The sequence below is a fragment of the Uloborus diversus genome, unplaced genomic scaffold (assembly GCF_026930045.1).
Source record: "Uloborus diversus isolate 005 unplaced genomic scaffold, Udiv.v.3.1 scaffold_930, whole genome shotgun sequence".
Lineage (NCBI taxonomy): Eukaryota > Metazoa > Arthropoda > Arachnida > Araneae > Uloboridae > Uloborus > Uloborus diversus.
The window spans coordinates 7,649-34,788 of NW_026559155.1; the positions used below are offsets into that span (position 1 = coordinate 7,649).

The 27,140-nt window shown below is 31.7% G+C and overlaps 1 protein-coding gene across 1 annotated transcript; it reads left to right on the forward strand.

The window, feature by feature from the left end:
• The first annotated feature begins 336 nt into the window (after positions 1-336).
• On the forward strand, positions 337-24,648 carry LOC129234028 (uncharacterized). The gene is made up of 3 exons (XM_054867933.1): positions 337-2,704; positions 3,226-3,317; positions 24,277-24,648. Exons 1-3 carry the CDS (start codon positions 337-339, stop codon positions 24,646-24,648), a joined length of 2,832 nt encoding a protein of 943 aa, XP_054723908.1.
• Positions 24,649-27,140: the final 2,492 nt, after the last annotated feature.

The following is a 27,140-nucleotide window of genomic DNA, read 5'->3' on the forward strand; positions in this document are numbered from 1 at the left end:
CCATTGCTCATTCGCATTTTATTAATGTCGAAGAAAACACAAATATAGATGCAATTCTTCAGAAATTTTGGCAAACTGAAGAATTACCCGTGAAAAAGAGACTGCTATCCGAAGAAGAGGAATTTTGTGAAACTCATTTCCAGACTACCTTTAAAATAAATTATCAGGGTCGATTTGTTGTCAAGTTGCCAATTTACAAAGATAAATCATTGTTAAGAAACTCTAAGAAACTAGCTGTATCGAGATTATTTGCAATGGAACAGAAAATTCAAAACTGATAAAAAGTTTGAAGATGAATATAAAAGTTTTATGATTGACTATGAAAAATTGAGACACATGACACGTGCTGAAACAAGCTCTGACTTTATAAACTCTGATACATACTTTCTTCCTCATCATGCTGTTATCAAGAATGATAGTGTTTCTACAAAACTCAGAGTTGTTTTCGATGGTTCATGTAAGCCACCTGATTCACATTCCTTGAATTCTATCTTGGCTGTTGGTCAAACAGTGCAACCAGCTTTATTTTCTATTCTCATGAGGTTTCGTATGAATAGAATAGCATTTTCAGCAGATATTCAACAGATGTATCGGCAAATTCTTGTTGATTTTGCGGATCAAGATCTACAGAGAATTGTTTGGAGGGAATCGGAGAGTTCTCCAATTAGTGAATTTCGATTATGTACTCTTACCTATGGTACTTCGGCAGCACCATTTTTAGCGGCGCGAGTGTTGCATCAAATTGGTTTAGACATTGAAAACGAAGATCCTACTGTATCATCTATAATTAAGAATTCTTTCTACATTGATGACTTAATGTCAGGTTCAAATTCGAACGAAGAAGCTATTGCAACAATCAAAACACTTTCTGAAGTTTTGGAGGCTAGAGGATTTCATTTGAGAAAATGGCGATCTAATTCTCCACAAGTACTGTCTGATTCTTTGCCTACTTCACCCAAAGAAGTTCAAAATTTAGAGATTCATCCAGATGAGTGCTCTAAAGCTTTAGGTCTCACATGGGACTCCTTAAACGACTGCTTTGTTTTTAAAGTTAATTTCAAATTTGAAGATAATATTACAAAACGAACATTTTTATCGCAATCAGCTAAGTTATTTGATCCTCTTGGGTTTTTATCACCATGCACTATTTCTATCAAAATATTTTATCAGCAGTTATGGCTTTTGAAATTGGACTGGGATAGTCCTCTGCCTCAAGAACTTGCTACCAAATGGGAAGCTTTTCAAAGGAACTTTGAGCAAGTGTGCTACATTCGCATTCCGAGATGGATTCAAACAACTAATAAGAACATTATTCTTCATGGTTTTTGTGACGCCTCAGAATGTGCTTATGCTGCTGTCATCTATGCAGTGCAGCCTCGTTCTGATGAGGAGTCGGAAGTAATTATTTTGACATCTAAAAGCAAGGTTGCTCCACTGAAGTCTGTTTCAATTCCCAGACTTGAATTAAATGGTGCTCTGTTACTAGCAAGATTGTATTCTTCGACAAAGAGCATATTTTCAGACTGTGATATCTCATTCCATGCATGGACAGATTTTCAAGTCGTTTTAACCTGGCTGTCGTCTCCTCCTCGTAATTGGAAACCTTATGTTTCTAACAGAACTTCTGAAATTTTAGACTTAGTACCGGTTAAAAGTTGGTCGTTCGTCCCAACGATGGAAAATCCGGCAGATATTGTGTCCAGAGGATTAGCTCCTAAATATTTTCCGGATTGCACAATTTGGTGGGAAGGACCTTCGTGGCTAAAATTAACTGAAGAAAGCTGGCCTAATCAACTACATAGAGCTGAAAATTCAGAAACTGTCTTGAAGGAGAAAAAGAACTTTAAATTTAGTTTCAATACTTCTGTTAATTGTAGTATCATTGATAACTTATTTCAGAAATTTTCTTCATTTTCTAAAATTATTGATATATTAGCATTTTGTTTTAGGTTTATCTCAAATTGTAGAATGAGAAATCGTAAGCGAAAACCAGGTATTTTGAGCAATGATAAGCCATTGCCACTGACTACATCTGAAAGAAAGCAGGCAGGTAAAGTGGTAATTTCTTATATTCAATCTGCGTACTTTAGCGATGAAATTAATTGCAACAAGAATGACAAGTCTCTACCATGTAAAAGTTTATTGCTAAGTTTATGCCCATTTATTGATAAAGATGGCTTGATTAGGGTGGGAGGAAGGTTGCAAAATTCGCAGCTGCCTTTTAGTGCTAAACACCCAATTATTTTACCAGCTCAGCATAAAATTAGTTCATTATTAGTTAAACATTTTCATATGTTACATTTTCATGCTAGTACTACTTTATTACTAGGTATTTTGCGCCAACAATATTGGATTATAGGTGCTAGAAAAATTAGTAAAAAATGTATTCATAACTCCGTTATTTGTTGTAGATATAGATATTCTGTTTCAAAACAAATAATGGGTAATCTTCCTGTAGATAGAGTTACTCTTACTAAACCGTTTTCAGTGTGTGGGGTAGATTATGCTGGCCCAGTTAGTATTTTGAAGCATAGAGGTAGGGGTGCCAAAACTACTAAAGGTTACATAGCGCTATTTGTTTGTTTTGCCACCAAGGCTCTACATTTAGAGTTAGTTAGTGATATGACATCTGAAACTTTTATTGCTGCTTTGCGCAGATTTTGTTCTCGAAGAGGAGCTCCAAAGCACATCCATTCTGATAATGGTACTACCTTTGTCGGGGCTAAAAAACAGTTGTTAACTATATATAACTTTGTGTCCTCTATTAATAAAGATGAAAAAATAAGTTATTTCTTGTCCCAAATGAATATTGAATGGCATATGATACCGCCACTAAGTCCTCACTTTGGTGGATTATGGGAGGCAGGCGTTAAATCAGTAAAATTTCATATAAAACGGGTTATCGGGAATACAAATTTAACGTTTGAAGAACTAACCACTCTTCTGACTCAAATCGAGGCTTTACTTAATTCTCGTCCTCTCATTACCCTTGATGATAGTGATTTGAGCCAGTTGAGCATGTTAACACCCTCCCATTTCTTGATAGGTGAAGTAATTTCTTCTCCTCCTGAGTATGTACAGGAAAGTAAGTTGTCACTACGCTCTAGATGGGATATTGTTCAAAAAATGAAACTTGGATTTTGGAAAAGATGGCGTGTGGACTATTTGAGTTCACTCCAAAATAAAAATAAAAATGGAAAACTAAGGGCATTAATTTTGCTGTAGGGGATATAGTCCTTATAAGAGAGGACAACGTTCCTCCTTCTATTTGGCCATTGGGTAAAATAATTGCTACCCATTCAGGTAAGGATGGTGTGGTAAGAGTTGTTACTTTAAAAACTGCAAAAGGTAGTTTTAAACGGCCAATTATAAAATTGTGCAAACTTCAAACACATCAAGAATAGTTTCTTGATGGGTGGGAGTATGTTACGGCTTCTTCCTTTTACGTGCAATGTTCGGCTTAATAGTTTTTCTGTTTATCGTCTGCGGTTTATATTTCTTTTTATGTATGGCAACAGCGAAGAATTGTAACGGAACAGGTGGAGTTTGTGAATAACAACGTGGTAGTTGAATAGTTTTTTTCTCGCCCTACGTCGGCGGAGAACTGTATTATGTTATATTCAATAAAATATCTTCCTTTGTTTAAATACGTTTTGGAATTAATGAAGTTTAGAATTATTGATTTATGAGATTTTCTGAGTGAATTGGAAGAACATTCAGCTAACTGCTAATGAGTAAGAGTTCATGAGACATGTAGGAAGCTTCCTGTACAGTCAATTTGTTAATAATTCTAACAAACAAAATTTCCCAAGAATGTTAAAATAGGTGTTTAACTTTATTTTTTTTCGTTTTTACGCGAAATATTTTTTTTACTGAATAAAATTTTTCCAGTTGTAAAATTTCATATTCAAAATGTAGTTTCTAACTGCCTTACTCTAAAATAAAATTTTCACATTCATTCGAACATTTATTTCTAAGCTATAGCCATTTATTTGACGTATGACCACTTAACCCCATTGACCACTTTCCCCCACCAGACCCTAATGAACATCGAAGTTGCTTCGTGCTAAAGTATAATAATTAAAAAATTGACATCCATAAAGCAAACTTTGAATGACAATTTGTACTTTTTTTTTACATTTTTTTTACAAGAAACCTATATACATTTGTATACGTAATGGTTCGCTTTGAAGGAAGAAAAAATAATGAATGAAGAGGCTTAAAAATAATATAAATTAAATTCTAAATAGGAAGAATAGGATGATAGGATTATATCTATCGAGGATTTGATGATAAAAGCTTACGTCTAGATAAAATTTAAACAATCTTCTGATGAAAGGGTATTTACATGCTGGCAAAATAAAAAGAAGCAAAGGTTGTAAATATAGATTTTTCTGTATAATAGTACTAAATATTAAGAAATTTACTTTTTGCATGTAATGGTTAAACGATCATTTCTTTGAAAGTTGCATGAAATAAATTTTTTCAGGGTGCTGCAGTGTCGTTCATTTTAAACGTCTAAGACATTTAAGTTTAAAATTTATAATAGTGGGCTTCAGTTCCCATAATTTGCCAAAATTCATAGATAAAACTAAATAACACTGAAAATACAACCTATATTTTAAAATGCACTAAAACAAGTTTGTTCGACTGCTCTTTTCGGTAAATAAATGCATAAATTGACGAAAAGGCAACATTTCCTTCCGTATTCCTTTTTTTTTTTTCAAATATAAACTGCAGATCAGTTAAAATGACATGATTAAAATTTCTAGCGTACATTTTTTTCATTGCTTGGTAATAAAATAAAAATATTATACGTATTTAATATGTTTCTAAAATAGTTTATGTCATTTCGTATGCAGTTATGTAGTGTATTTAATTTACTAACACTAGATTTTTGCAAAACGCAAATTCTAGAGTCTATTAAGTAAAAAAAAAAAAAATCAACATTTATAAAATCTTGATAAATCCTCTCTGATATATCTCAACCCACCTAAAGCATATATGTTTCATAAGACGTTAACAATTTCGGAACAAAATTTTGAGAGAAAAACATGGAATTTTTATTAAAGATGCAACTGATTAAAGATTTAAATATAAGGTCATAACTAAACCTAAAATATGTTCACATTAAAATCATAGAATAGATTTTCGGTGCTTATCAAAAATGTGAAAGAGCTTTCAAAATAATTTATGAAAGTCTTAATTTTTAGTTGCTTAACTTTAAAGATGGAAATACTGGATGGATAGAAAATGGTTAGTGATTTTTAAAGGAAATAATTTAGTATTTATTATGGATGTGGTAACTAATTCAAATTCTTATTGAGGTGGAAGTTATTCCTTTCTTCGCTTTTGTTAAATTACTGTTTTGACTTAATCGCTTTTCTTTAATGGCTACCCATTATAAGCAAACGCCTGCAACGAATTGTTGAAATTATTTCTTTAAACTGTTCATTTGAAATTGCCGTGTTCATTGATTTATCGCCAGAAAAAAGTACTTGAGCGCATTTTGAGAACATTAGCATTATCACTATAGCATTAGGTCACTTTTCATCCAAAATTTCTAAGATAAATATTTTAAAGCCACGCTTTTGATTATTAGTCCAACTTGTTTTCTCCAGTCGTTTAATTGCGTCGCATAGTACTTTCATTTTGAAAATTCATAATATTTTCCATTTCTTATTAAAAACCAAAATGTCTGAAAGGAATAATAAGCTTTATCTGCGATAAAGTATGCACTGTTTTGAAAAGAGATCATTATGTTTAATTTATAGTTCAGTTGTAAAAATATCAGTTTTGATAATGCTTTTGATAGTTTATTTACACAAATTCTATTCAAGGCTTCGTCTTTTAAAAAATTTAAAACCCCTTATTAATTTCCAAACCATTCAAAAATAACGAATGGTTAAAATTGAAAATGAAAAGATTTAAATGCGATATGAAACTTACGAATGAGAATTTTGATTGGTAAACAAAATTAAAAGTGCATTTTAAGGAAGTAGTAAATAATATGTGATAAAAATTGATCAGATACCAAGAATATATATTTTGGCAAAACGAATAAGGAAACGATGCAGAATATATTTATGAAGTTACAAAACATGAAATGAAATGTATGAAAAAAAAAACGTAAATATCATCTTTGTTTGTAAACAAAATAATGTGCAGTAGAATAAAGCGGAACGGAATATTGTCCGAGTTCTGTAAAGAAAACATTTTGAATTGTACACTTTTAAGTCAGTTAATACCCTATATGTTACAAATTTAATAAATTAAAACGCCTTCAATAACCATAGCAGCATGATGGTAACATGAACCAGTCTAAATTAGCTTAGTTTTGTTAAAATTCATGCACTCTTATCTGATGTAGGAAATATAAAAGCTATAAAACACCTTTTTTATGCAATTAAAGACCAACTGCCTTAAAATTATGATGTTAGGTTTTATTGCACTAAACATGTTTATTTTTGGGAATGAAGGACTATTTTCTCACCCTGACATATATTGGAGACATTTTGTGCATTTAATTGCTGGATACCGACGTTTTAAAAATAGTAATAGGTTTGAATTTCCCTTCAAATTAGAAAAAAATGAAGATAGTAAAACATGTACGAAACAGTTTCCTGTTAACCTTTCATACTTTAGTTTAAGAAAAAGAAAGGTATTTTTAGAGTGCAATTCCATTTTCACTAAATAAACTTGTTGGAAATTTATTTGGCATTAAGTGCTCAAAAATATTACACGATTCTAAGGCTCATTTTACCTCAAGGTTGAGGAAATAATTGTACTGGTTAATAAAAAGTTCTCAAAAATGTTTGTCATTAATTTACGAGAAATAATTTGTGTTATAATCTATTGTTTAAATTTGAAAATAATTGTAATCATAAGTGTTATAATGGGGTTTTTCAGCATTTTAACAACTGGAGCTTTTAAGTAACAGAAAATATCCAACGCTTTTTAGCACACATCAACATATTTCAGTAATATGTTTATTTATGCTAAACAACGTTGGATATTTCCAGTGTTTCCTCGCCACAAATATATATATATATATATATATATATATATATATATATATATATATATATATATATATATATATATATATATATATATATATATATATATATATATATATATATATATATATTATTTTTTTTAATCAAACTGACTTGTTTGAAATATCGTGGAAGTAAATATTTCTTCATTTGATAAAGTATTTAATTATGAAATTTTTATTATGTGTGCCAGAGATGTATCCTAATCAATCATTAATCCGTTTATCTGTGGTTTAGAAACCATCGTTACTTTTGCAGCAAAACTGTAGATAGCAACTGAGGTTGAAATACCTAGAATGTAACTAAATTTTGTTGGAATTATTTGCTTTTTAGAATTTGATAAGACTTTGATAACTAAATTGTGTTTTTTTTTCTTTGTGGCTTCTTTACGCACAGCGTATTTCATCAATGCCGGTTATCATTTATTCAGAATTCTATTTTGCTAGTTTTTGTTCATCATGCTTAGCGTTATCTAAATTCTTTTTTTTCCTTTTTACTTCCTTTTACAAAAAAAGGAAGTATTGTATTCGCGAAAAAAAATTCACACAAAAATCGGCTTGAATTTCCATTTTACTCACCCCCGAATGAATGTTGAGTTTTTTTTTCGACCCGACCACACGTACATATGTACTTAAGAATGTACAGACGCTCGAAATATCCATTTTGGCGTTTCCCGAGTTAATTACAACGAATTTTCTCGTGACGTCTGTATGTACGTATGTATGTGCGTATATGTGTATGTGTGTATGTATGTCGCATAACTCAAGAACGGTATGTGCAAGAAAATTGGTTTGGTACGTAGATTCCTAGTGGGTTCTAGTTGTGCACTTCCCCTTTTGGTTGCATTCTGGTGTTTCTAAAGGGGTCTTTTGCCCCTTTTAGGGGGAAATCATTGTCAATTTCGATGCAAATTCAAGTGGTGTTATAATTTGGCGGACACTTGGCGATATATCGCCAGTCTTTTGGTCGCCAAGTTTTATCACCAACTTGACGACAAATTTGGCGACTTTTTTTTTGAAATCTCGTTTCAATGTGGCCATTGTTGGTGATATTTACAGATTTAACTCTTGAATCACATTAAAATTGCAATAATGGGGAAATAACATTAAATTGGTGTAAAAGGAAGTCATGTGATTCACACATCAGCTCGTTTCTGATTGAGCTGGCGAAAATAATAACAAAATGTTCAAATTTAAAATTTTTAGAGTTAAGATACAAGATAAATTGTACAACTACATACATTTTTTGCAACACTGCCCATTGTAACTCATGTTACAATTTTTCATTAAATCACATATCATAAATGTTTATTATTTTATAATAAGGTATTAAATATGTATGTTAATAGCCCTCGGTCTTGTGGGGTTGATTCCGAAATTTTAACAGTATTTTTTCTGAAAGAGCATGGTTGAAAACATATGATTTAACCATTTTTTAAATCATTCGGCAAAAATTGATATTTTTAAGCAATTGTTTCAATCGGTGTGCATATTGAAATTCAGTTGTTTACGCTTCTGCACATGACATCACAAATGATGAAACGCCATTAAATGATGCTAAAAACGCAATAAGCGCGGCAATGGAGTACCTCGCCAAAGTACATTACTTGTAACGTCATAAGGACTACGCCTTCTTTAAAAATAACTGCTGGGAAAAAAACAAATCTTTTTTTGGCTCCAAGTTATTATTATTATTTTCTTATTCTATCGATTTCAGTGACTAAAAGAGTATTTTTGACTGAACGAAACAGTCCCATTCCTTTCAATCCGTTAAAAATAATAATTAGTTTATGACATAAACTCTTTTTTAATTAGTAACAGGGCGTAAACCCCCAACAATTTGAAATGGAAAAAGAGTTTTTTTTTTTAATTAGCGATAGCGCAGAAATGTTTTCTTGTGGTGTAAATAAGGTCTCGATAACTAGAGTCGATGCATCATTTTGGATCAAAAATTCGTAAGAAAAATATGTGCTACCATATAGCTGAATTAATAAAGAAGACAAACTAAAGCATAGGGATTATAAAAATAAGTGACTATGCACAGTGAACCGTAATAAAATACACAGTGATTAAAGTATCAGTTACTGAAGTGAAATAAATCCTCGAACATATCTTATTTCAAAAGCCAAAAGATCACGGTTCCATGTTTGCTTAAGTTCAGCCTTGAAACTGAACAATGAATTCGTTATATCAACATTATCGAGGCAGTGAAAAGCAAAGGGGTGTTAGTGGCAAAATTAAAAATTTGGAGATAACCAGTACAAATGGTGGGGGAACCCCTCTTCTGTTTTGGGGCAAGAGATAGTACTAGTAGCCCTGGTAGGTTCTGCTGTACAGCATGATTTATAAAATGAAATTAATGAAAGCCTACTTAGGATGTTATCTTTAAAGTTGCTTTACTCAAAACTTGAAAGTGCCCACTTACTTCCCCACTGCTTTAATTGACAGTTAACTTTACAACTATTGTTATTTAGTTTTGTTTCAGTCAATGATAGGAAAAAGAAATAGTAAAACTGTAAATTTAAACAGCCTCTCTAAGTTGACAGTTATTGTCAGGTGCAAAGTTTGGACTTGATCCTATGCATCAACCTTCTTAAGTAGACCACAAAGAGGTAAAACAATCCAATTTTGTTAGGACAAGGAAAATGTCTCCTGTATGCGTATGTAATTCAAATAGGAATATCTTATCAGCGGCATCTCCTATAGTTCATAAGGATTACGAATTAACTTTTTTCAGATAAATACATGTTGACCAAAAGTTTTTAAATATATTATGAACTTAAAATACAATTTGCTTGGAAATTGGTACTCCATGTATTTTTTTCTTTCTAGTTAATGCAAACGTTTGTATTAATATGATTGGACGTTTAAAACTAAATGAGAAATATTTTAACGCTTCGCTTTGCGTACTCGATTGAATAAGCACTTTAAGTAATTTCTGACGTCGCATAAACAATCACTTAGGGAAATTATTGCTTTTTATTATCCATCATGACAGCAAATGCCTTTCGATAAAGATTGCCCTTCAGACCTTAAAGTATCTGGGAAGCATTTCGTCACTAGGGGAATTTTAACCTTAAGTACTTTAGCTAGGTTCAGTAATTAAAGTTTTGAAGACATAATCGAAACATGCTCAACATTTCCCTCCCACACTAATGCCGACGTTGTCGGATTTAATTAAAATTTGTGGAAGCTTGATTATATATAGTGAAAAATATTGGCCATAAATTGTTTACTGCAGAGTCTTGAGATGCTTCCAAAGGATCTAAGAATTTTAAAAGTAAAAAGTTTCAAAATCTATTGTTTGAAGAGCAACACATGATAATCTTGAATATTCGCTTTTTTTTAGTTCGCACTTGAAGTTTAAGGGTAAATTATTTTTCAAAACTTCTACTGTAATGGATGTAACAACAAGTAAAAAGATTTTTACATAAACTGCATTGAATGAAAACTTCTCTAAAAACTGCTCGGTCACTAATTTCCATTCAAGAAATATGGTTAAAAATCAAGGAAAATGCAATGTTTTATATTTATTTTTGTTGACATAATTATACAAGGTGTTTCTGAACTCTTAAGAAAAACTTTAAGAAGGGATAGTACACACACCTGGACTAACAATATAATGGCAAAAATAAGGGTAAACGTTTTCCGAAGAAGATAGGAGCCATTAAAGTTTAATGTGCAAAATTTCAAATGATTTAAAAACGGAAAAAAATTGTCTATTCGTTAGCGGTTTTCACTAAAATTGTTCTTTTGAACAGTATTTTTTGAAGACAAATTTTGAAGATGTAGTTTAAAAAATGCCGATAGAGAGCGCTTTAGACGTTGGAGTAACAAACAACTATTTTTTACTGATATTTTGGAATCTCAGTAAATGTTTTCTAATGCTTGAACTTAACTCAAAGTTTTAGCTCAAAATCAGAATCATTGGGAGTGTTTAAACAGCAAAAACTGAATTTTCAAAGGTTAAAATACACTTTGTCAAAAAAAAAAAAATGCATGCTTTAAGAATAAATAGAGCTGCAACCAATATCTCAACAGGAATGTAGTTTGGTAAGAGATGATTTAAATTTCGTCGCCAGTGACGAAAGGGTAAGCGTACTACCCGCATATTCGCAGATGAATACCATTGAAAGGTGGCTTGTGTCAAAGAGTACTTCAAACGAAACTGTCGGGTTTTAAGGATGTTATTGTGACTTAAACGACCTTTTAGAGGTATACGAACAATTGTTGAACTTTTCAAAGGGACGTACAGTAGATTTTAGAGAAGCAGGTTGGTTTTACCGGCGTATCTGCCACCTCGGTCGAAGCGATATGGTAGTGGCTTAGCGTAGGTAAAAAAAAAAAATGAATCACTCAAATGCGGTCGGTTAAGGCATGCTCGAAACAGAAATGAGAGCGATGATCGCACATCAAAATAGCGGCCACTGCCGGCCACCTACCGTCAGTGCAATAGATTGGATTTTCGTCGTCAGGAATTTCACTGCACTTGAATAGCTGGATTGTGACAGAAATGAGGCATGTTATCTTCACCGATGAATCTCGATTTAGTCCCAGTGGTCATAAGTAATCTATTTATCTGTTTCACTCCATATCACCTCGTGTTACGTACTGAATAGCTGCTGGAAGAGGTTTACGGTTTTGTAACCTTTACTGTGTCATAACTTCTTAATAAAAAAATCTTTTGTTCTGAATTTTTAAACGTTTCCTTATCTTGTCGTAGGTCACATCCTTGTTAAATTTTGTAAAGATCACTCGTTTCCTTCTGGATTAATGTTTATTTATTTATTTATTTTTTTGCTGCAGAGTATATTTCAACTTTTGAACACAGTTAAGTTTGCGCGACTTAACCACACCCAATGATTCTGATTTTGAGCTGAAAATTTAAGTTTAAGTCCAAGTATTAGAAAAATTCTAATGAGATTCAAAAATAGCGATGAAAATCGCTGTTCGTTACTCTAAAGTCTAATGTGCCATCGCACGGCTTTTTTTTATCTACATCTTCAAAATTTATTTTCAAGAAAATACTGATAAAAAGAATAATTTTAGCGAAAGCAACGAATCTAATAATGTGTCCTTGTTGAAACAATCGAACAAATATAGCTTATTATTTTGATGAAATACTCGCAAATTTATGATTTTCCTTACAATAGGAAATGCAATCTTGGAATTTTTTTTTTTTTTCTGGATGAAAGGCAATCTATATTCTATTCTGTACCCCTGACAAAGTGTAAACAAAATTTCGTAGGAATCAAAAATCAGACACAAGCAAACTCACTTTTACATTAATAATATTAATCAAGGTTATTCGTGTTCAAACAGGTTTTTATTTTCAAAATTTTACAAATGGTGCCAGATATGATTGTTTTGGACTGACAAGGGCGCTGTATATGTTCTCTAAAATCACCCCAAATATAAATTAAAACACAAGGTAGGCATCTTAAGAAAACCTTACGTCATTTTCTTAGTCCTAAAAACGATATTAGAAACTTTGAAAAGCATATTTTGAAGGAAATGTAAAACATTTTCTTGATGATGAGTTTAAAAACATACCATCACCAGTGGTTAAGAAAACGTTGTAGGACTTACTTTTGAGTGAATTTATTATCGTTTTTTTTCATTTCATCAGATCAAACTATAAACATTAACAGTGTCAATTTTATGGTTACTTACAGTTATAATGTCCTTTTGTTTTCATAAAGTCTCCAGACGAAATGTCGCTATCGCAAAGCAGCTTCATGCAAGTTATTTCTAAGTCAGTATAGAAACTGTTTCAGAATTTTTACGAAAAAATGATGAATAGTAATTTCTTACGCATAGAAAGAGCACCATAATGTGATGGTTTTGCGATTAAGCGAAATGGAAATCAATAAAGAAGTATAGTTCGACCGCAAACGAATAACTTTTGTCAATCAGTTGAGAAAACGATTCCATTCCTTAAAATATGTAGAGAAGGAAGAAAGGACGCGTGCCATATTTTAGAATTTAGAAATCTTTTGGCGGTATGAAAAAAATGTGCTCCTAGTATATTTTCTTTGTGTGATTATTCAGACCTGAAAGATTTAAGTTGCAGCAATAACTGCATTGAGTTGGCGAAAAAGTAAAAATGACAAGCCTTGCATTCTTTATTGCAACCCTTCTCCTGTCAATTTTCAATTAAAATTGGTTATGGGAGGCGTTATCTACGACCAATGGCTGCTGAAGAAAGTAAAACCAAGACCCACCCACTTACACAAGATGTGACCTGTCCAATAAGACATCTGTATTGACCGCTCAAAATTGAAATGTTTTACCACTTTGGTTTATTTCTATAGTCCAAGGTGGCGTATTCAAGCTCTAGAACCAATGAAGCACTTGATAATTCCGTTCCAACTTTAATCTACATATCGCCCCTTCACGAAAATGGACAATTCTGAAACAAGGCGAAACCAAAGGTCAACTTTTCGTGGAAAGACTGTATTAATGTGGGGAATATTCTGTTCAATGAAAAAAAAAAGGGTAGGAAAATAGTTTTCTGCGCTACCCTATCAAATGTATTACTTTGCATATCCTGATATGAAATTCATTGCGCACATGCTTTCAATGTGTTTTCAAGCCCGTTTGGTGTAAGATTGAAATACTGGATGCTCAAATAATATGTATTATTTTCCAATCAACCCAATTGAGCCATTTGGTAACAATAGGATCTCAATTTAAAAAAAGCTTCGAGAAAAAAAAAATTCTTCGTTATATATTTTTTTTGTAAATTCTATCTTGCTAAAAAACGACTTGAAACGTCAAAAGCCCCTCCCCCCCCTCCTGCTGACAAAAACCTGTTTTATTTTAAAACAATCCAGAACCTTTGCTTCACTCAACGATACGCCTACTAAAAAAACTCACAGGTAACAAGAACAGCATAATCATATTAAATCTTTACTAATAATAAAGCTAAAAGTCCTTCTGTCTGTCAGGATATCTGTCTGTCCGGGTCTCTGTCTGTCAGGATCTCTGTGACGCGCATAGCGCCTAGACCGTTCGGCCGATTTTCATGAAATCTGGTACACAGTTAGTTTGTAGCATGGGGGTGTGCACCTCGAAGAGATTTTTCGAAAATTCGATGTGGTTCTTTTTCTATTCCAATTTTATGAACAGAATTCTCCTAAGATGGGCGGAAAAATTACGAAATTATCATTACGTGGAACCGTAACATGGGCGCAAGCCAATTGGCGAGAAAATTCACCATACATTATTTGTAAATATACAGGCGAACCAAAAGACCTTTTAATTTTCTATTACGATCAAAGCCGTGCGGGTACCACTAGTTTCTTAATAAACTTGCATTTCTGATTATACTGCCATAGCACAAGGCATATAATTAAGATATACCATGCATTCAGTTGGTTTTGATTGGGAAATAAAAAAGGAAGAAGGATCGGGCCCATTTTGTTCAAATCTTGCTCAATTCAAACTTTTGAAATCTATATAATAAGACTATACCACTAGTCTAAAATACGAAACAGAAATATATTATAATATTATATTATAATATATATATATATATATATATATATATATATATATATATATATATATATATATATATATATATATATATATATATATATATATATATATATATATATATATATATATATATATATATTATTAATAATTATAATTGAGAATATTAATAAATTATAATATACCATACACAAAGGAGCAAAATTATTACTTGTTTCATGAGTGTAGTACAGAGTTCTTTGAAACGTAATGTTGGTTTTAATAACGCTGCAGTATATAATATTTTACGAATGCAAAGACCCCACTGAAAAAAAAAAACATGATGCCTTATAAGAATAGATATCTTAAATTATTATTCTATGGATATATGAGATTCAGTGTCACTTTTGTTTGATTCCTGTGCTACATATTTTGTCCAGAAAAAAATAATTTGTAGATTTTTTTTTTCATATTGCGTATAGTGTTTTTCATTAAAGGTTCCCAAACTTTTCTGATTCACGTTATGTTTGGAATCATTAGAATTTTTTCAAGGAACCTTAGTCTATGTCTACTATACAGGGTGCTCCGTTCTAAGCTGCAAGACCTCTATTTTAGTCTTAGATGCATACTTTCAATTCCAAAAGTGTTCAAAACCAGATGCAGAGTTACGATATTGAAAGTTTGAAACAAAAATAAAAATGAGTCAAAAAATACAAAATTGAACTTTTTATACGGGCCCTATGTCCTATAAGGTTTATTTAGGAAACTAATCTCTATTGAAAGATAATGCTAACACAAAAAATTGGACATTTGTTTGCCTAAAACTTAAACAAAATATTTATATTTTTCAACGCTATTCAAAAATAATTGCAAATTTTATGCTACACATATAATTTTAAACCCTTGTTAACTGCTATATTTTAACCCGAAAGGTGTTAATGACGGTAAGTGTAAAGTGGTGTTAGTCACAAAACACTGTTTCTTATCTTGGTGAATATTGGTCGTACTAATGTCAAACTTTTTGAGTTGGAGTTATTTTTTGATGGAGATTATTTCATTCGATATAAGTTAGGGACCTAGGGTCCGTGTAAAAAGTGAAATTTTGTATTTTTTGACTATTTTTTATTTTTGTTTCTAACTTTCAATTCTTAACATTGCATCTGATTTTGAACATTTTTGCAATGGAAGTATGCATCTAGGTCCAACGGTTGCGAAAATAGAGCTCTTGCAGGTTAAAATAGAACACCCTGTACATACACAATGAATCTTTTAACACTTCGCTACATGCTTAGCCTCTCAGTGCGGCACTACAATAGTCTACTTTTACGTAGCAATTCTTCTACATTAACTTTACGATTTTCATAATTTAACACAAATTAATCAAATATCTTGCTAAGTTCTGTAACGATACTGATCTATTAACACTATGAGAACTAAACAAAGCCACACTACAAAGATAATTATGTTAAAATATTCAAGCTAATTCAGTGCAATGAAATAATTTTTAGAAAAAAAAATAAATGTTTTTTGTTGAGTATCTTTATACATAAATGGGTACTTCTCTGTGTAAGTATGTCCGGGGTAATCTTCAAAACTACTAGACAGATTTCAACCATTTAGTCACCATTGATAGTTACATTATCAGGGAGCAACTTAGGCTATAATCTATTCCTAAGAAACTTAGTTGAAAGACGTTATGATGGAAAACAGTAAATGTCATGTAATTTCCCAATTAAATGATTGAATATAAAACCATTTTTGCAAAAATTCGTTGCCTTACAACAGCAATATCAAAAGTAATCATAATGAAAATTTTGAATCAAGGCTACTCTGGAGCAAAACTGAAATTTATTGCTTTCTTAGGATTTTTATCCTCAATGCCAATAATCGATAACGAAAAGAAGTAAAAATACACTTGATTTTAGCTACAAATGGAAAATATAAAGTGTTCATTGTCTAAAATTACACAGGTCTGCAAAATTCGTTTCATTAAAAAGTGATTGCACGGTAATGAGTGACTTTTATACTATTGGGTGCGCTGATATCAAATATGACATCCATTTTCTCTATCACGTAAGAGAGTTTCACCAATTGAGCTTTACATACAGGCAGAAAAGCCTATTTTTTCTTATTCTGAGAGAAAAAGTCTTTCAAAATATGTGTAAGTTTATTACTTTCAAACGAATTTATGCATCAAACATACAATTGGAAATCAGAGTTACTTAATACACATATTAATTTCATAGAAATAAGAACATAGTAATAATTAATCATAACGATTCAATTAGAACGTAAGGCAATCTTTTTAACTGGCGCTGTTTTTGCAGCCAAAGACTACGTAATAATGTTTTTCGGCTTTGATTTCACCATGTAACCAAAATATCGCAATTAAAAGAATCTGTAAAATTTTTGTTAAAATGTAACATAATCCGCTAACTAAATTAGGTAAATCTATAAACAATACAAAAGTTTGCATTGGTTTGGTCTTTGTGCACAATTTCAAACACTGGCCTATTTTTACTACTTATTTCGGAAGAAAATGTTTAGCATCATTTTATGGTCACCAAAAATATCTCAGTATTTGGCGACAGTATCTTTGACGAAAATTAGTAACAGATAGTTTTAAAAAGTACCGAGGAGAAGCATTATCCAATGTATCCCAAAAGGATTACCGTAAATTTCGTAAAATTTTATATTGCACCAAGAACTCACACTAATTCAAGTTTCCAGAAATAACTAAAGCAAGTAGGGTAACAACCCCAGTAATTGGCACTTTAAGATTTTGTACTTAAACTTACCTCTGTTTTCATTTCTTAAAAAAGAAATATTTACTTATAAATATTTTTGTATCACAGAATGCACATTTGTGCATCTATTAAGTTTACTAAAAGCAAAAATATATGAATAGATATTTTTATAAAAATTCATGTATAAAAAGTTACCAAAACCACCAGCAATTGGCACCTGATACCCTAGTGTATGGCACCTTGTGATCCAGTGATTGGCACATTTTAATAGAACTAGAAAATCACTTTTTTTTCACTTTAAGATTACATACAAATTTAATCATCATAAGAAAGATAATTAATGTTAATTTAAAGTAGGTAATTTTACATAAATTGAGGTTAATCACAGATCTTGATGCTGAAAAAATATTTTAGAGAAGAAAAAATTTGGAATGTTACATGAAAACAAATATTGAGATTATTGCTGTTTCATCAGTCGGCATGCAGTTTTGATTTTAAGAATTATAGGGTCTGGTGGGGGAAAGTGGTCAATGGGGTAAAGTGGTCATACGTCAAATAAACGACTATAACTTGGAAATAAATGTTCGAATGAATGTGAAAATTTTATTTTAGGTTCAGGGAGTTTGAAACTACATTTTGAATACAAAATTTTAAAACTCGCAAAATTTTATTTGGTAAAAAAAAATATTTTCCGTAAATATAAAAATTTTAAAAATCTAAACACCTCTTTTAACTTCTTTGGGAAATTTTGTTTGTTAGAATTATGAACAGATTGACGGTACAGGAAGCTTCCTACATGTCTTAAGACCGCTTACTCATTAGCAGTTAGCTGAATATATTTTAGATAATTTTTTAGAACAATTTCAGTAAGATGGGGTAAAGTGGTCATAATATTAGGCTTAACGAATATTGTTCTTCTAATGTCACTTAATAGTGAGGTATAAAGCAGATATAAATTAAATATTAATTCCACTTAATATGTATTGTTTTTACAGTAAATGGGAATAAATATACGAGTATATACGTATGCATACGCATATACTCGTGTAGGCGCGTACATAAACGTATTCACATACATGCACCAATAAATATGTATATGGGTATCTGCGATATAGGTATTTTTTATCTATGCAGATATACATTCGACTATACACGTATATACTTGCTTTTACTCGAATGTATACGAACACTTATATACTCAGGTAGACACGTATATACACGTGCGTACTCGAGTGAACACTTACATACAAGCATATGATATACAAGTATAGAGGGTGAGTTTAAACTCTTGGGAAATTTTTTAAAAGGTGTTAGAGGGGAACATAAGAAGCTAGAATCATAAGGAACATATGTTCACAAACACAATGCTGACGCGCTACATGCACGCAAAGCCAAAGACTGATGGATGCAAAACAGGTCACAAATTTGTTACACTCAGACAATTTTACACAACATTTTAGGTCGTAAGAAAGTTTCACAGCGATTGAAGAAATTTGCGGCCTACAGCTGTAATACATGCGCCGCAATCACAAAGCACTCTCTGTTTTAATAACGAGACTTTTGAAAAACTTTCATCCGTCGCTGCGCCTTTGTTGCGATGCGTGAAACTAGTACGGGTCGTAATTTTTAACAAGTACTCTAAATATTTCCTAAAAACTAAAATTTTGAGTAAAATCATCTTTGTGTAAAAAATTTGTGACCTGTTTTGCATCCACCAGTTTCTGGCTTTGTGTGCATGTAGCGCGTCAGCAACCATAAGCTCCTTATTACTCTTTGCTTCTTATCCTCCCCTCTCACACCCCTTAGATTTTTGCTCAAGAGCTTGGATTCACTCTGTAGGCATACATGTATATAAGCGTATGTACTCGTGTATACATATATGTACTTTTCTCCGCACAGGTGTATACACGTAAATGTACATATATACGTCTTTTCAAGTATATAATTGTGTTTACACGTATACATACGTATATACTCGTGCTTCCATATATACATGTATATATGTGAGTAAACACGTACAAACACGCACTGGATTCATCCACGAATTAATTCATGTTATACCCGTAAAAACATTTATGTACACTTATGTATGTGTCCACATGTACACTTGCATACATATATGCGTATATACATCTACTATACACGTATATACTCAGGTATGCACGTGTATACTCGAGATGCAAGTGCATACATGCATATGACGTTCGTTTATACGCGTATATATACGTGACACGTATATAAACATGACACATATATACTCGTGTAGATACGTCAACACTCCTTTAGGTTATCACGTATACATGCTTATATACTCGTGTATACACGTATATACTTAAGTAGGCACGTGCATGCTTGTATATGATGTATACATGTATCTATTCATATATGAACGTGTTTATTCATATTTGCACGACACGTATATATACGTGTATACACACATATATTAGTGCATAAGCTTGTAACCATAAACATAACTGAAATATACAAATATTAGGGTTATTTAATATGGTTTTGCATTTATTTTTAACTATGACCACTTTACCCCATGCTATGACCACTTTACCCCATCCCATGGGGTAAAGTGGTCATAAACACAAAGGAAAAAGAAAGTTTTATAAAACTAATTAAATCAATATATTTTTTTCTAAACTTCAATGTACTGTGTTCTTTAATAATGCAATGTAAAATAACAACAAAAAAAGTTGAAGTGTTTAAATAATTTGTTGTATTTATTATCCACCAAAGTTGAAAACCTACGAATTTATGACCACTTTACCCCACCAGACCCTAGCTATTTTCACACCATAATAAGGAACATTAAACCGATGATTCAAAGGGACTACAAAAATGGAACAGTTCTCTACAGTCGCAATATCTGACTGTGATGGCTAAACATATTTATTTTTTTATTGTTATTTTTTTAAAATTTAACAGTAGATTCTGGATAAATTCAAATCAATAGTAGAACTCACATAATATTTTTGCTGCAAAAGTATGAGAAATAAAACTAGTGACACATTGCACAAAACATTACTAACTATAAGCACATGTGCCAATTACTGAGGACTAGCAAAACTGAAGCACCAGTAAATGGCATCCATCATTTCTTCAAAAACCTAAAAAGAGACAAAAATTTATTTCTACCCACTCAAAGTGACACCTTTCAACTAAAAAAACTTTTGGTGACCAAAATTTAAAACACGTTTTAAGTCAGATTTTAATGGATTCATGTGCATGAATCCCTTAAGCCAGAGAAAAAGTTTTTGCAACAAAAACGGCTGATTTGACACAAGCCACAATTATTTCTCTTTCCTATGCACTGCTACCATTTAGAAATATGAATTGAAATTATAATCTTTAAAGTAAATGTACATTCCGTTGAGATATAGCCTTCTACATTTAAAAGATTGGATATGAATCTTATTTTAGGACATTTTTGTTGGAAGTGCCAATCACTAGTGATCTGCCAATTACTGGGAGGTGTGACATTATTGTAGGATTACGGGAGGCTACATTTTTGAAAACCGTTTGTGTTTCAATAGCCACATAGAAAAAGTTTTAGACTATGTTCAAAGAAAAAAAAAAAGAAAGAAAAAAATATTAACTAATAAATCTTTTTAAACAAGTGAAATTTCATATTTTACAAATTCTTCAAATTTTTATGTGATTAAATGTCGTGCTTTCGTTTCTAACTAAATTCTATTTTGTTCTTTATACTTATTGCTATTTTACTTTTATACGGTTAAGGAAGAATCTCGATTTTTTATCACGTCAAAGCGGTGTGTTTTGAGTTCTTTCAATTAAAACGGAAAACGAATGAAAGTAGCGATTGTTTCTACCAATTATTACTGACCCGGGCAACGTCGGGTATTTTTGCTAGTTTAATTTAATAAATTGAGCTCTTGGAAATGAAAAATCATAAAGTAAATTGCTTTAATATGATTTCAATTTTGTGGTCTGAAAGAAGAACATCAACATATTTCGAACAAACCTGAAATGATTTAATTTGAGAATTCGAAGTATTCTAGAATATTCTACTTCCAACAACAAGTTATAACATGTGACTTATTTCAAAGTCTGAAGCACTCAATTTCTGCTGACCTCGTCCATAATCTACTTAAATGAAATATTGTGTATGTAAAGTCAGTACATGTGCACGCTGGTTTTCAGCAACATTTATCATCCGACAGAATTAAACTTTCACACAAACATAAGCACTTTGTCACTTCAAGAATTTTCTCTTAATGCTTTATCTGTAATATTTAGTGCCTTAGAATATTTTAAATTAACATTTGTTCTAAATGCACCTGCCATGTAGAGCAAGCTAAAGACGTTTCTAATTAAGAACACTCAGAAAATGAATAATGGGTAAATACGGGATTTTAGTAATTTTGATTATTTCAATTCAGTTTAAAAGCCTTGACGTGTAAACATGTTGAAAGAATATGCAACTTTTCGTTTTTTTATTTTCTGTGCACGTATTTCTGGTTTTTATAGGCGTTAAAAATACAGCATTGGTGAATACGGTGAAACAGCAAGATAGGGACCGAGGTATGTCTCCGCTTTGATTCATTTTTAAGTGCTACGTAATGACATGTTATTGCATAGTTACTAGCATTTCAGGGCCATTAGATCATCACGTGCGGGAAAATCAGACGCTTTAATTTCACCAACGTTTCGTTACATCTTTTAATATTTTTAATTAAACAGGGTTGAGCATATTTCGTAATCTTTACGTTTGATACAAAGATTCTCCTGACACACTTATATTTTTATTAAATTACTTTTTTACTTAAAATTTATTTTATAAGCATGCGTCACGTGCTTGACACTTGCAGTATGAATAAGTAACCATTTTAACGCTACTGTATAACAATGACAAAATAAATGGTAGATTTTGAAAGCTAAGGTTCCAAAGTAAAGGAAACGTATTTCATTTATTAAGAAACAATAGTTTACTTAAGTAACAATAATCACATTGAAGAAACATTTAAAATTTTACCTATGTATTTGGTAAAACGTAGGTTTGAAATTTAAAAAAAACATACATTCTGAATTAATTTTTTTTATTGATGTTTTATAATTATGCGTTTGTATTTAGAAAATTGCTGTAGTAAAAAACTTGGAACTGACTGAATGTGCCAAAGCTGTGTCAATAGGCTGTGATTAATTTATATGTATATATTTTTAATTTCAATTATTTAATTTTATTTTTTATGTATATTTTTAACGCAAAACTATGTATTTTTTTCTGTGGAAATACATAAACATAATTAGAAACTACATTGAATTTCGCCAAGATAACATTTACCGGTTTTGAATATGATATTTTTTTCGTACTATTTTACTTCCGTTACACCGTCAACAGCTTTTTGAAAATGAAAAAAATGTATCACCCGAACACGAGCTGACATATATATTTAATAATATAATACTCAAACAGGAATCTCGAATGTTGTTAACATCATAAACTTTTGACAATGTTCTACCACTTAATGGGCATTAAAAACGTAATAAAAACGGTAAATAAATCTTAACTGTTCCTCTAAAAATAAGATTTTTTTTTTTTTTTCAAAACTACATGCTGGCACACAGTGTCATTCTAAATATGCGACTTTCTCGTAATAAATAAGATCATGTGGAGACCGTACATTCCTCTCAAATGTCTTTCCATTTCGTACTTACAAAGCTGAAATAGGACAGCTTTTTATTTTCTTAATTAACAATTAATTTAAAAGAAATCCGTGAAGCACTTGGAGAAGAAAAAGCGTAAAAAAATAAATTGTATTATGAGTTCTCCACAACGATACACGCAGTTATTAAACTCATGTAACATTTACGACTCAACAAGTTAGCTACCAAAGTTTAAGGTATTTTAATTAGGAACTTCTAAAATTAGAACTCATAAGCTCTCGTCCTCTTGTTATAAAGTTATAAAAGCACCTTTCGAATAGAGAAAATTGAGCATGTTCAACTGCGTAATCCAGCGTAAATTATACCCACTTTAATCGTTTCCTCACACATTGACGGAATTAAGTTCATATGAGTTGTTTCATTTCGAAGAGAATGGTTATAAATTAAATTACTAATTACACTCACCTCATTTTGCTTCCTTTTATAAATTCGCATTACTGTGAGATACTTTTGAAGCTCTTATTTTCTTCTTGAAATCTGAAGATAGAAGTAAATAAGTAATTGGGGGGGGGGGGGTGTTGCCATTAGTCAAAAGTACTATTTTTATCACTAAAGTTGATGGAATAAACAAAAGAAGCAAAAAGAATGGAGATATATATTTTTTTTTATCTTCAAAACGTTCAATTTTTATTTATTTATTTTTTTTTAACTGTCCGATTTTTTAAATAAGGCGCGGTCTTTGTGACATCACAAGTAATGAACTTTACTTATCGTGCACTCTACTGGCTCGCTGACATTTTACATTTGCTGCCTACCACGTTTCCAGTTTATGACAATTTAGAAGCGAATTGAATATTGCGCTCTACACTTGGTATCAACCATATCGTTACCACTACATATGACTAAAGAAGTGAGTTAAATATTGCGCTTTGCGCTAATGGCATAAGTTAATCACATTTCATCACTTGTGATACAATGTGCAGAAAAGTAAAAAATTAATTTCAATCTGCGCGCCAATTGAAATAATTGTTTAGGAATTTTAAACTTTGCCAAATTATTTATAAAAGGTTAATTCCTGTGTTTTTAAGTATGCTGTTTCAGAAAAAAAAAAAACGTTTAAAATTTTGGATTAAACTTTGCCAAATTATTTATAAAAGATTCATTCCTGTGTTTTTAAGTATGCTGTTTCAGAAAAAAAAACATTTAAAATTTTGGACTCAACCCAATTAAACGTCTTTTTTCCTTTCTGTAGATGTGAATTATTCAATTCATTTGCACAATTAAAATTGGATGAAAAGTAAAAAAATCAAGTGTGATGAAATTTTTGTGATGTTGAATTCTATATTCGGCACTCTTTAGGAAATCATTAAATATTTCCTTACGAGGTTTACTGATTGGACGGATAAGTATAAACCTGATGACTTTGGTGCTATCAATCCATTAAAGTTTGATTCGACTTCTAAATTGTCTGCTATCCCGTTACCTAAATTCAGTGGTAAGATAGAAGAATTTGCTAACTTTAAGGTTCAGTTTCAATCTATGTCTTCTGCTAATGAAAACATTGCAGAAACTCAAAAATTGTTCTATTTAAAAGCTGCCTCACAAGGCGAAGCAAAAATGTTAGAAACTAGTGAAGACACGTTTAAATCCTTGTTTACTGCATTGGAGCCTAGATATGAAAACAAACGCATAATTTTGGTTCTTCACATTCAGGAAACATTGGGATTATAAAAATTAAATTTCGAAAATTACAAAATTTTGCGAAATTTATCCGATAAATTTAAAAAGGAATTTAAGAGGCTTAAAAGTTCTTAATTTAGAATATAATGATCTTTCAAATGCGTTAATAACAAACGTTCTTCAAAAGCTAAACCAGATACCAGAAAGGCATACGAAGCTACTAAAGAAATTCCGTCATTAGTGAATTATTACGATTTATATATAACAGATCTATTGTTCTTGATCAGTAAAATACGAATATTTCAGACAAAAATGTAAAATGGATTCAATATTCTACTTTAAAACCAAGGAGTTTATAAATTAATTCCAATTAAACTTTGCATTCTGTGTAAATGACACCATTCTTTATTTAAATGTAACCAGTTTAACAATTTAGGTAATTTCACAGTGCTTAGAATTTGTAAAGTATCATAAATTCTGTAGAAACTCTTTAAGGCAACACAAAGCTGTTTGCCGATCAACATTCAAATGCTCAGTACGCTTTCAAAAGCATAATACATTGCTACATTACGAAAAAGACAAAAATTGAGGTAAAATGGCACTTTCAAATGAAAATGCTAACAACTCGTTTTCCGTGGTAGAGGAATCTTCGTCTAAGCATGAAAGATCATTCGTCAGTATGCTTCAGGATCAGAAGTCTGACACTTTATGTACCGTTTTAATATATGTTACTAATTTGCGTGGAATGAAAGTTAAATTGATAGGAATTTTAGATAGTGATAGCTCTGTAAACTGTATTTCGTATGAAGCTGCTAAATTACTTGAGCTAAAAAAGGAGACATCGAATCTTTATATCTCTGGTATCAATGGTGAGGAGAGTTTTGTAACAAAATCGGCCACAGCACCAATTTTGAACAAAAAGGGACATTATTCAAAAACGACTACCTTCTCTATCTTGCCAAAAATTACTGGACTAATATTCCAGTTCCCACAATGTAATCACGTAAAAATTTTTAGGTCCACAGATTTTCTTTTTAGAATTTTCGTATGTAGCTGTTGTAATGGGAGAATATCTTGGGTAGACATGTTGAATCTTGCGCGAAATAATTTTACAGGCCATCAAAGATAGCGGCCATTTTGGTTCACTTGCTCATTACGTGTTTCAAGATTGAGCCCCTTCCTGGAAATAATAGGGATAATCAGAATGTTTTAGTTGAAGAGTTAAATAGGAAGAAATAAGTAATTTCAGTAAAGCTGCTAAACGCGATGATTCTAGTAGAGATATATAGTAAAACTTCCGATAGGGGAAAACAGGAGGTCATTACGCAATGTAAGAAGCTCCAGAGATGTCGCAGAGAAACGTTCGATATTCATTGCCATTCACACTCTAAGGGCTTTGACAGATGAGGAACATACTAATTTACCGATGCATGTGAAGTACAGTCGAGCCTGCTCAATGGAATAGCCAATTTGCAACGAAAAACTATTCGAATGAGCGGTATATTTGATTATCCGGGATCAAGATGACAAATTTCAATGCTTTGGTGCATTGAAAGCGTGTTACATTAAGCGGGATATTCTTTTAACCGATATTCCAATAAACGGGCTCGACTGTACTCGTAGGGACTTTTATGTCGATGAAGTTCTATCAGGTACGGAAAATTTGGATCAAGCTAAGTTCCTACAGTAAGATCTCATTCAAGTTTTGCAGAAGGAATTAATGAAAGTCCATAAATTGGCGTCTAACCATCCGGACTTAATACATACTAACAGGGAATACTCGTTTAAATCTCAAAAAATAACTGGTAAGACATTGGAAATGTTTTGGTGTTAAAATTCAGATTGTTTTAAATTTAAAAGTTTTGTGAATCTCAAGGATATTATAGGGAACGTGAAGTTTTATCTGCGATTGCTGGGATTTTCTACCCCGTGGGTCCAATACAACCAATCATTTTGAGGGTAGAAATTTGCGTTCAGTTGCTCTTGTCACTCAACTGGTCGGATCCTCATCCCCCTAAAGAGTGGTTAAGCTTCTTAAAATAACTTCCAATTATAAATCAGGTGAAAATTCCTAACACCATTACTATTCAGTTTCACGGATTCGCTGATGCTTCAAAACAATCTTTTATACATGTCATCTACTTGAATTCGATAGATGCGTTTGTATGCGTAAAAATGACTCTCTTGTGCAGTAAATCAACACGGTAGCTCCTCTAAAGACCTCAACAATTTCTCGTTTGGAGTTGTCAGCGGCTCTTCTATTAGTGCGATTTACATCCAAGATTGTGTCTGTGTTGCAGTTGCCAATAGATCATATTTACTTGTATAGTGATTCAACCATTGTTCTCGCCTGGATTAAAACCCCTCCGGAGGAGTTGTATCCGTTCGTTTCCAATAAAGTGAAAGCAATTCAATATATGGATCAAAATTACCAGTGTCAACATTCTTCTTTCAAAGATTATATAGCGGATATTATTTCCCGTGGACAAGATGAGAGTTCTCTTGACAAATCAGCTGTGGTGGGTACGACCATAGATTTTGAA

Coding starts and splice junctions, on each gene's coding strand:
- LOC129234028 (XM_054867933.1), top strand. CDS start 337: ATGACACGTGCTGAAACAAGCTCTGACTTTATAAACTCTGATACATAC. Junction 2,705..3,225: donor GCACATCCATTCTGATAATG/GTACTACCTTTG, acceptor ATTTTGCTGTAG/GGGATATAGTCCTTATAAGA. Junction 3,318..24,276: donor ATTCAGGTAAGGATGGTGTG/GTAAGAGTTGTT, acceptor GGCACTCTTTAG/GAAATCATTAAATATTTCCT.